This window comes from Myotis davidii, unplaced genomic scaffold (genome assembly GCF_000327345.1).
Source record: "Myotis davidii unplaced genomic scaffold, ASM32734v1 scaffold524, whole genome shotgun sequence".
In the NCBI taxonomy this organism is placed as follows: domain Eukaryota; kingdom Metazoa; phylum Chordata; class Mammalia; order Chiroptera; family Vespertilionidae; genus Myotis; species Myotis davidii.
In genome coordinates, this window is record NW_006299263.1 from 2,093,799 (window position 1) to 2,105,387 (window position 11,589).

At 49.8% G+C, this 11,589-nt stretch overlaps 1 protein-coding gene across 1 annotated transcript; it reads right to left on the minus strand.

Moving 5' to 3' along the window:
• Nucleotides 1-5,677: 5,677 nt before the first annotated feature.
• On the minus strand, nucleotides 5,678-11,337 carry SOX7 (SRY-box 7). The gene is given in 3 exon segments (XM_015571151.1): nucleotides 5,678-8,067; nucleotides 8,069-8,328; nucleotides 11,193-11,337. Coding segments are annotated over 3 exon segments (996 nt in total). The 3' UTR covers nucleotides 5,678-7,476.
• Between the last annotated feature and the right edge of the window lie 252 nt (nucleotides 11,338-11,589).

Genomic DNA, 11,589 nt, shown 5'->3' on the forward strand with positions numbered 1-11,589 from the left:
TCCACTGGCTTCTGCTTTCAGCTGCTGGCTCTCAGGCGAATCCCCTGACCTCCCTGAGCCTCCGTTTCCTCTTTCATCAAATCTGGGGGGTGACAGCATGATAACAGTAAGTTTTTCCAGCTCTGACCGCCAGTGATTTTTTTTCAAGGTCACAGAGCTGGGATGAGAATCTCCTAATTCCAAGGCCCATGTTCTTTCCAGGACAAATGGAACCCCTCTCCTGCCATGAGGACACCCCTCCGACAGCTGGTGGTTTTCATCAGAGCAAATCGCTTTCTCCTGTTACCCTGGCTCCGCGGAGATAAGATTGCCCGCTTCCCTGACTGGTGCAGCACCTGAAATGTGGATGTTTCCCTGGATTCTCTGACTCGGTAAGAACAAACCAGTATGAGGAGATGCAGGGGGAGCAACCGGGTGCCTTTGGCCACCTGCCCTCTTCACAGGACCTCTCACCTGGAAGTCGCAGCAGCCTCACCTCTTGGGTTTCAGCATCAAACAGGAGAGCCAGATCCCTGATGCCCCTGGAGCTGCAGAGCCATTCTGTCCATCACAACCTCGTGCTTCCTCCAGAATCCAGTGAAATCTTTTCCTTGGGTTAAGGTCTCCTCCCCCTTGGGCCAGATCAGTGCCCCTCCACCGCCCTTCGGATGGATGAAAGATGAGCGACTATTTGACCCAGTGATGTGAAGTGACCACACCCTACACCTACGCGCAGAACATTCCAAAAGTGCCCCGAGGAGTCCGCTGTCCCACCCCCGGTGAAGTCGCCTGCCTGTCCCTCACTGTGAGGCTAGGAGACCTTCCTTCCCCGCCCCTCCCACATCGACACAACACTCAGTCTCTGACTGAGGGGAATGCAGACCTGAGAGAGCGTCTGGAGGGGACCATAACCCCTACCCGGCCTCAAACATGGGCCCAGAACAAAATGAAAAGGAGCCTAAGCACCAGCCTTCAGGGCCAGGCGGACAGGGAAGCAGATGAAAGCAGGAGGGACTCAGGGGAGGCAGAAGAACACCTTCGATGATGGAACTTGTTAGCCTGGCTTACAGAGAGAAAAATCCATTTTCCCAGAGGGCTGGCAACCCAAATAGAACCCGCTGCCCAGAATGGCTAAGAGGCGGTCCTCAGTAGAAGCAGGAGAACAGACTAAATGACCCTACTGGTCTCTTTCCAGCCCAGTTTAGTGCCCAGATAAGAAAGCTGAGTTCCTCTGCTATCGCTCTAGCCACGATGGGGTCCTGTTCCCTGGTTTCTCCCAGGCAGTCAATCCCAGCATGACAATCACATGGCTCCAGATTTTTCAAACAAGTACCACCCTCCAGGCCTGAAAGAAATCTACACTGTCTGAAAGAATAGACAGTAGTTACCCTGTACGTGCATACAAAGCTCTACAATTTCTCAAGTTCCCACAAATTCACTAACTGCCCCCTCAGGTGAGAAAACAGGTCCAGGGTTTACCCAAATCCCAATCAAAATCCAGGGATGGGGTAAGGGCAGACCCTGTCCATGGGTCCGGGCTATTTCCAGACGCTGTCCTGCTGCATCGAGAGGTCCAAGCCCCATGAATACAACCAGCAGCCCAGACGGAGTGCTCCAGGGATGCTGGGGAACCAAAGGTCTTGCCTTGTTAACTGATAGACTAACCCTGTGGTCGGCAAACCACGGTTCGCGAGCTACATGTGGCTCTTTGGCCCCTTGAGTGTGGCTCTTCCACAAAATACCACGTGCGGGTGCGCACGTACAGTGCAATTGAAACTTCATGGCCCATGTGCAGATGTCGGTACTTTGTGGAAGAGCCGGTATTTTGTGGAAGAGCCACATTTAAGGGGCCAAAGAGCCGTATGTGGCTCGTGAGCCATGGTTTGCTGAGCCGCAGTTTGCCAACCACTAGACTAACCCTTTCCCCCACTGATAAGTTGATGCTCAGGGAATGGCGTGCCATCCACCATGATATATAGGGAAGGAACATTCTCAATTTGCCAGTGGAAGCCAGCAGCAAGCATGTAACAGGTCTTCAGGAAGACAAAGCCACCATGAATACAGCCACTTGAACCTGGTCAGAGGTAAGTCAGTTATAAATAGTCTTCAGGGGGTTCATTCTTCCTGCTAAGAAAGAGTTCATTCATTCTGGGTATTGAATGAAGTCATTTTGTGCCTCTACTACCAATTGAGACTTTGGAAATTTGTTCATATGCTCAGACCCAGTGATTCCCCTGCTGGGAATCCAGCTAACAACAGAAGCAAGTCAATGTTCACTGCAGTGTTACTTATAATGAAAAGAACTAAAATGGGACAATTCAGTTATCTAATGGCAAGGGGGTGGTCAAGCAAATGAAGCTACGTTAATGCACCGAAGTATAGTGCCATTGTCACAATGACCACTATAAAGACAAATGCCAATGGATCTATATCGGCACTGTGAGCACACCACATCCAATTCTGAACACATCAGTGCAAGACTAGGGAGGTTGGTATGTAAAAATAAGTAGGTTAAAAATGGTTACATCAATGGAGTGGGTAATCTCCTTCCAAATTTTTTTCATAGTGATTTTTCAACTGGAAAGAAAATGCCTTTTGCAGAAATGGTATTTTAATGGTGTTTAATGACATAGGAAAATGTTTATCTAATATTAATGAAAAAATGTCTATTATAAAAGACATATGTACATGTAGAACTAGACCAAAAAAAGATTGGATGGATGCAAAAAAAAAAAATCACCAGTAATGTCTTTAAGATGTGGACTTATTTAATAGATGACTTACTTTAATCTATGATGTTATTTTTTTTAACTTTCTACAAAGACTGTCTCTTTTGAGAATTAAAATATCAAAAAATGATGGATAGATAGAAGGTAGGATGGATGGATGGAATAGCTGAAAGATAAATGGGTGGGTGAGATGGGTGAATGAATAGAAAGATGCATGATAGATACATACATACATAGAGCTATCTCTTTTCCTTCCTTCCTTCCTTCCATCCAAATCCCTTTCACTGGGATGAAATCAAGAGCACAACCTTCTCAAAAAGAAAAAGTCGACAATTACAAATGTTACAGATCATCTGTCCTCAGCTCTATTCTGCTGCTGTAAGGATGGAAGAGAAGATTCCTCTCCGGTGCCCTCGTGCCCACCCTCTGACCTCTCTGTTCCGGGCTACACTCTAGCAGGTGAGGGTGATTAGCTGTGGCTGCATCACATCCAGCCTCAGAGCCTGGGAACTACACACACAAAGGCTCTAGAGCAGCGGTTCTCAACCTGTGGGTCGCGACCCCTTTGGGGGTCAAACGACCTTTTCACAGGGGTCTCCTAAGACCATCGGAAAACACATATATAATTACATATTGTTTTTATGATTAATCACTATGCTTTAATTATGTTCAATTTGTAACAATGAAATTGGGGGTCACCACAACATGAGGAACTGTATTAAAGGGTCGCAGCATTAGGAAGGTTGAGAACCATTGCTCTAGAGTCTTTGTTTCCAGAGAGATGAGCCAGAAAATTAGGAACCCAAAGATTTCAGGTTTTTCCCACCAGGCAGAATACCTACAGGCTGTCTCAAATGACTACTTTATTCGTTTGTTCACTTACTTGTCGCGCTGCTACCATGTGATGGGTAAATGGTTCAGATGCCGGGCTATAAGTGCCGTAACCCAGATCTGCTCAAGCCCTCCCAGCCCCCCTCCCAGCAGGGTCAGGGGCATCTGAGCTGGACTGGGACAGGGAGTAGGATGTCATTAGATAGGTAATGGAAGTGAGGGTCTCCCAGGTCAGGGAAAAGCTTGGGGAAAACACGAAAGCATGGAAAAGACAGCATTTCCAGGAACAATAGGCTTTCTGTGCAGTCGGTGCACCGTGTGGGGGAGGGTGACAGGGACCATGAGAGGCTTCTGGAAAGAGGCTCTGCCATAGGGCCACTCACATGCGACCAAGCCAGGTGTAGGGTCCTGAAGCTTGTACAATTGGGGGGGAGGGGGGAGGAGGGAGGAGGCTTTGAAAGGAAAGGATACCAAGAAATCTTTTTTTTTTACAAAGTTTATAAAAACAAATGGCCATGTGACTACATTACCAGGTGCCTCCCAGGAACCTGCAGACCTGAGGGGCCGGGGCGGCTTGACCCTGGTCGGCTTCCCATGAGCCCCCCGCCGCACTCATCCTGTGTGCCGCAGTGGCCAGCAGGCGCTGAAGGATCTTAAGGAAAAGAGTGAAATGATAACATCTACATTTTAGAAAAAAAACTTATAACACTTTATACCCATCAATCAATTCTTATCAGGCCAAGCAAAAAAATGCTCTCATCACCGAGGCACCACCGTTGCACTCAGAGCTGAGGCAAAAATGAAAGAGTGGCCCTGTCGCCTGCTCATTTCCTGCGTTCCCAGGGGCAGGGACCACACCCCCTCTCCCACCGTGTGTCCTGGAATGAAATACGCCCCTTTGGCACCGTTGAGGGCCGATGTCTTAGGCAGATGCTGCTGGGCGAGTGCTCCAGCCAACTGTGACCCTGCAACCGCCACTGTCAGCCGTGGTGGGCCTGGGCGGCTGCGAGTTCAAATTGGTCTATTTCTGGCCCTGTGATTTCCTCTTTGCTCGTTCTTTCCTGGGCTGGGATAGGTACACATTGGACTGCATGGATAGTAATTCCATGCCATGGTGGAGTACAAAGCCCCTCGCTGTGAGACTGTCAGGCTGATGCCACCAACAAACTTATGTGAAAACAAGGGGGAAACCCCAGCCACCATTGGCCGAGTAGGGGGAGGGGAGCTGCACAGCACCACCTCCCCAACCTGGACCTCAGTGTCCTTGGGGTGGATAGATGACAAGGCCCCACCTGGGGCTGTAGATGAGAAATAGCTCATAAAACTTGCTGTAAAACTCTCTACACCTATAAAGTGCTATTAACATAATGACTATAGATTATGATCCAAATTGAAGGAGGGACATATTGGGCTCTCCCAAGACCCACTCCTTGGCCCAGAGGGCCCCGGGGGAACACAAGACTACCCCTGATTCAAACAAGTTACAACTGCTTCACCACGGAGAGAAGCCAGACTTGGGTGACCTGCACGGACTGAGTAATCCTCCGTTTTTTCCAGGCACTTTTTGGCTGGCATTCTAATCCCAAACCTCACAAGTGGCTACATCCTTTAATTGCTGATCCGTGCGCTCCCCTGCCTTCTCACAACATTCCATCCAATTTCGGGAGCCCACATGTTTTGTTATTGCCACATCCGTACATACATAGTGGAGAGGGCAACCCAGGTATTTTTCAAGACTGCTTCAACATAAATAAATAAACAAACTGTGGTAGCCTTAAGTAAGCAATGACCTGGGCAAAACTTACTTCCTATCTTGAAATAACACACAGTTCTGTTTTTCAAGTATGAAGACTTCCTAAGGAGAAAACTGTCCTGCCAGCAGGCTATAAATTGTTCTTTTCTTTCATTATTATTAATAACAACGCTGTTTTCAATGTATAATACCAGCCTTTATCTCTCCACCATAACTCAAAGATAAAGTAAGCCACCCCTACAAATAACAACTTCTATAAATTAAAAATCAAAGTTGATGTGGAAAACATTTGGACCAATACTATCAGTAGCGCTGGGCATGCTATCTCTGCCTCACTCGAAAACATTTCTTTTTTGGCACAACTTGATTTCAAATGATAGAATGGTCACGGTACAAAAAGGTTTATTTAAATTAAATATCTTAGACAAAACAATATCTACAACCGTTCCAAACCATGTGTAGTTTTTAGGGAAAAAAAAAAAAAGGAACAGTTTAGCTTAATGTCTGTGATGGTGTTTTACAAGATTATTGATACACGTTCTGGACTGCACCAGTCAATCGTATTGTCAATGGTTTACTATTTATTACCAAACATTATATACAGTAATAGCATAAAGAGTAATCATGTATTATAAGTGATTTTACAATCGGACTCCTTGGAAGGAAAAAAAAGGAACTTTCAACAATACAAAATATAAGGTGAAAATAAGAGTATATATAAAACACTTATATATTTCATACAGGCAATAATATGCAGACAACAAAAGACCAACAATGGCCTTTTCGCTCCCTGTTAGGTAAGTTCCTTCAAAGGAGGTCTGAGAGGATAGAAATGTTCTGGGGGCGGGGTCAGGGCTCAGAAACACCTTCTGAATCACAGTGGGCTTCTGTTCTTTGGGGAGTAAGCACCCTGAAGGTGTAGAGGAGAAGCTTTTTTGAAGTATTGTCTGAAGATGTTACCTAAAGGACCGGCAGGGCTGGTGAGGAGGAGGGATTCCCATCCCAGCCATGGGAATCGAGCTTGGAATTTTCAAGTCAGGGGACCTTTGAATTAGTGGCCAATTCAGGGTGGAGGAAGAGCAAAGGGCAAAAGAAATCCCAGCAAAGGGAGAGAGGGAGAGGGAGACAGTGGGAAGAAAGCTCCCTTTGCATTTGCAGAGGGGAGGGTGTGCTGAAATTTTGCTCAAGAAGCCAACACATTCAGATCAGAGGAAATTCTTTTTAGGTTCCTTGCTCTTTGGGTCAATAGGAAGAGGGACAAAAAGTTGCCAGTGTCAACAAGAGCATCTGATTTAGGCCACACAGGCATGCATGTAAGGGTGTGCATGAAGGTGTGTGTATGTCGTGTATCTCTTACACCCTGACTATATATATTCAGGCTGTGTATATTCTCTTGAAATGTGTAACAAAAGAAAAAAAGAACTTGTCTAAAAAATACATTTTTAAAAATGCAGCTTGAATACAATCTCATTTTCAGTAATTCAGTGGTTAATTCCCCAAATCAAGATGAGTGTGTGTGTTTTTCCCTCAAATTGGAAGGAAAATTGACAAGTAGGATCATTTTGGAAGGCAGTGCAAGTGCAGAAAGCCCTGTGTCCTTGGGCTGTGCACATGAAATTATCCCAGATTACACCTCAATGAGCTTCCTGGGGCCACCTTTATTTTCCTTGTAGCCGTGAGAGAATCCTAAATCAGAAAACCCTGGAGCAGAAGGGACCTTGGGTGTTAAATCTGTCCCCCACTTTGCAGATGGACGTGGGGAGCAGGCTGGAAGGGAAGGAGAGGCCAGTCAGGGTATCACCAGAACCTCTGCGGATCCTGGGTATCTGGATCCCAGCCCACGGCTCCCAGGTGAGAATGCTGCTGGGCTTTTTACAGTTATATCTGAGATGGGAACCGGGAGGAGAGGTCCGTGAAAATTCTACCTGGAACCCGTGTCTTTCAAAAACTCTCTGGTCTTATTCCCAGGTGTAGCCAATGACAACGCATTTGAAGGAATATACTCAAAATGCAGGCGGAGGGGATTGGGGCCGGGAAGGAAGGGGATGGAGAGGGTACTGGGATCTGCAGAGCCGGTTCGCTGAGGGTCCCTGGGTGCAGATGTGCAGGTCGCAGGTCCGTATGCTCCGTGCCCAGGCGCGGAGGCAGGGCTGGGCGGAGGCAGGGCTGGGCGGGCCTCCGGCTCTATGAGACGCTGTAGCTGTTGTAGTACGTGGCCGTCGCATCAGCCAGCACCGAGATGAGGCTGGTCTCTGTGGGGCCCGTGGGTGTCATCTGAGAGCCGGGGGTGTGCCCACTGAGGGCCACGGCCCCTGCAGCAGAGTCTGGGTGGCCAGGAGTGTTCAAATACTGGTCAAACTCATTGCGATCCATGTCCCCCAGGAGTTCCACCTGGCTCAGCTGATCCAGCGCGTCAAAGCCGGGGTGCTCGGGAGGCGGGGAGAGCTGGCCCAGGTGGGCGTGCAGGTTGGAGTGGAGAGAGTGGTAGGTGGCGGGGGAGTAATAGGCAGGGGACGGGGGACAGCCCGGGACAGTGGACATCATAGAGACGCCCGGGGACTGGCCGAGGGCCAGGGAGCCCAGGGGGTGGCGGCAGTGCAGAGGGCTGGGGGCGTACTCCGGGGAGTAAGGGGGCCGGGGCAGGTGCGGGATGCGGTGAGAGTGCGCATGCTCCTCCTGGCAGGGGGAGGAGAAGAAGGTCTGCTCCGGCTCCAGCACGTCCAAGGGTGACATTTCCGGGGGCGTGGGCAGCCCGTAGGGGTACGTGTCCGTGGGAGCCCTCACCCCTGTCCTCTTTGTCCCCCAGCGCCCCCCGGCTGCCGCCCCGCTTCTCGGGCAGGGCGTTCTGGTCCCGGGACAGGTTGCTCAGGAGGAAGCCGGGGTCCACGCGCTTGCAGAGGCGCTTGGCCTGCTTCTTCCTGCGCGGCCGGTACTTGTAGTTGGGGTAGTCCTGCATGTGCTGCAGGCGCAGCCGCTCCGCCTCGTCCACGTAGGGCCTCTTCTGCGACAGGGTCAGCGCCTTCCACGACTTTCCTGCTCGCGCAAGTCAGAAAAGGCTCCTGTCAGTAGCTGCGGCCAGTGCACCGGCCTCAGACTGGTGCCTCCAAGCACGAGGCACACAGCGTCCCCCATCCCATCCGCGGGCCGAGGACGCGAAGGCACCCTCTTCCCAGCCCAGATCCTGCGCACACAGTGGCGCCAAACCATCCTCCCCCGCCTGCGCGCGGCACCACCACTTCATGCCAACGACACACACATTCACATCACCTCCCAAATAATAACCATCCAACAACACAAACATGGAAAGAATGTGGGACTCACAGCAAAAGGCCAGTGTCAGCCACAGGATAACAATATAAAAGGACTACACCACTGACGGGTTCATTAAAGCCTTGGAGAGCCGATTCTAAGTATTTGTGCATTTCAGTGAAGATTCTATGCCTTCGTTGATTACTGCTGTTTCTCCGGGAGTAATAGTGTAATGGTTACTTATGGCATAAACCTCACAGGCCTCCCCATGAGGGGGCCCAGGTAGAGTTAACAGTTTCACAGAAATAATTAAACGCTAGGATCTCACTTAAGGTAACATAATTATCCCTTACATCTGAAGGTCAAATAGGACCCTGTTGTCTGACGACCCAACCGTAGCCAGAATGCAAGCATCTGCCCGCAACAGGCACATATGCATGCAGACATGTACACACACACACACGCGCACACACACACACACACACGTGCCCACTCATCCCTTGACCCTGGCAGGCGGCACCTGCACAACCCCTGACTCTATACAGAAGCAATCTTCCCTGGGTCTCCGTTTTGCTCACTAGAAAATATATTGTGATACTACCCAACTCAAAACTCCCTCTTTTAAAAGCATCACACACATGGGCACCACTGGGACTAAAATGCTGGTTTCGCTTGTGCTTCCTATTCGTCCTCCCTCACTTGTGTGTTGTTTTGTAAAAGGCTTTCTTCAGTCTTCCCAAGTGCATGGCACATCCCTCCAGCTGCAGGTTTTCTGAAGGTCACTGCTGGCCCCCCAGGCTGCTACCTCCTAGGTGAACTCAGGCTCCACAACGTTGACAAGTCCCCCCAGGACTGTGACGTTTGCTGAAGTCCCCGGCACTAGCCTGGAGGACAGGCCTGCTCAGCCTGAAAGGAAAGGGGCACATCTCCCTCCGGAGTCCTCTGCACAGGAAGGAGGAGAACTGTGTGTATGGCCACCCTCCGTCCGCCGGTGCCTGTGCCCATGTTGGCTGGCTCTGCTCACCAGGCCCTCAAAGGGGGTGAGAGGGGGAGGATTAGTAAAGGTGTTCTGCCACTGGGATGAAAGCCTATAACTGTTCTGACCATCACTGAGCAATATCTTTGGCTGTTGCTTAGAAGGGCAACTTGAAAAGTGTTAGGAACTCTGGATTTGGAGCTGGTCTGCAGTTCCCAGCCTGGGGCTGAGGCCACAAAGTTGTTGCAAGAGGCCCAAGATCCAGACTCACATTCTCATTCTCTCTCTCTCTCTCTCGCTCTCTCTCACACACACACACACACACACACACACACACACACACACACGGTCTGTGGACTGAGTATATATAGTGTGACTCCAGTTTCTAAGTGCACCTGGATGTTGCAGTATTAATAAAATATAGATTAATTGTAAATGTCACTAAATGTGCAGCTGCCTTTATGCACCTCTTCATTCATAATATACTCAAAATACTAGTGTTCCTGGTGAAGTTTTTAATGTTACAAATTAGAAAGCTTGTGAGGAAAAAATGCTGGGACTCTCACATCCAGTCCCTTCCTTTCCTAGGTCAGAAAGGAAAGGGCTGGGTGAGATACCGGGGGTGGGGGATGAAAATTGATCGTGCTATGGACAGATTATGGACAGCCAGGGGCTGTGTGGTTAAGTAGGAAGGAATCTGTGTCTGTCCTGCAAAATGGACTGTAACCTCTGAAAGCCTAAGTGCGAGTAGAGAGTGGGGATCAGCTTATGGGAGGCATTTGTCACCCAAGTCCCTTTGCCGGCCCTTTCCCTGGGAGCAGGCAGCCTCAATCCTATAAGGCTCCCCAAACCAGGTTCTTCTCCTATCTCTGGCCCTGAGTCTGCAACAGAAACCGCGCTCTATCCGTGTCCCAAGAGCATCTAGGAACAGCGTCTAGGGTTTACCAAAAAAAATCTTTAGAGGCACACACACGAAAAAAAAAAGTGTTTTCATCCCTTTAGCAATCTGAGGGACAATATGAACTTTCAAACTGAAGAAAATGTTTAGTTGTGTATATTCATACATTTGTCTTTATGCCAACCATGTAAAAATACAATTTTAAATATTTTTTAAGGCGAAGAGGCTCACTAAGTCATGGCTCCCTAATGAGTCCTGGGTAAGCTAACCAGGAGGCTGGGCGGTAGAAGGGCTCTTTGTAACCACCACTCTACCAGCTGCTTTGAAAGGGCATCTAGAATCCCCGGGGGACCTTCTCTGGGTGGGCCTGTGGCTTTAACCAGCAGAAAAGTGGGTGTCAGCCCTCAGTCCATGGTTCCAACCCGGAAGAAGCCCAAAACTCCAACGGAAAAAGGAAACTGGCTTCTTTGGTTCTGGGTCTGGTGGGGTTGGGAGAGCAGGGCCAACCTCCCACAGCCACACACTGTCCGTGCTCACGGGGCCTGGGGTCTGCTCCGCTCAAGCTCACGAAGAGCTTCGAAAGGCTCCCACCAGTTCAAATGGATAAAAACCGCAGCGAAAGGGCTGAGGGGTCAGGAGTAGGGCGGAGCTGAAAGCGCTCAGCTCCAGACAGGGGAGAGACTAGAAAGCCTGGCAGGAACTCTGTTTTTTCCGACCTGCCCTAACATCCTCTCTCCGGGCTCATCCCTGTCCGGGTCCCACCACCCCTGCTGGGACTGCACAGCATCAACCCCAATCCGGAGGAAGCGGCCAGGCCAGGCTGCGGGACACACAGACCCTCACCGGCGCCCGCAGTATCCGGATCAGATGAACTAAACCGCTGCGGCCGGGACAGGGAGTCTCCAATGGAGTCTGTTTGCATAGACGTTTCGCTGTTGCTTTCGTGATAAAGTTCAAGCAGGAAAGCGTTCCGCAAGGTCTCTCTTCACGAATATTCGTTAAGAATAGTTAGCACCTCCCTCTTTGATGGTGCCAGTGGTCAAGTTCAGGGAAAGATGCATTTCCCACTCGTATCCCTAGCGAAGGCCAGTTCCAACCCATCTCAGCGTTCCCGTCCATCCCGTCCGCTCCGCGCGTGCGGGTCTCTGCAGCCCGGCGACCCGGGGCGGGACAC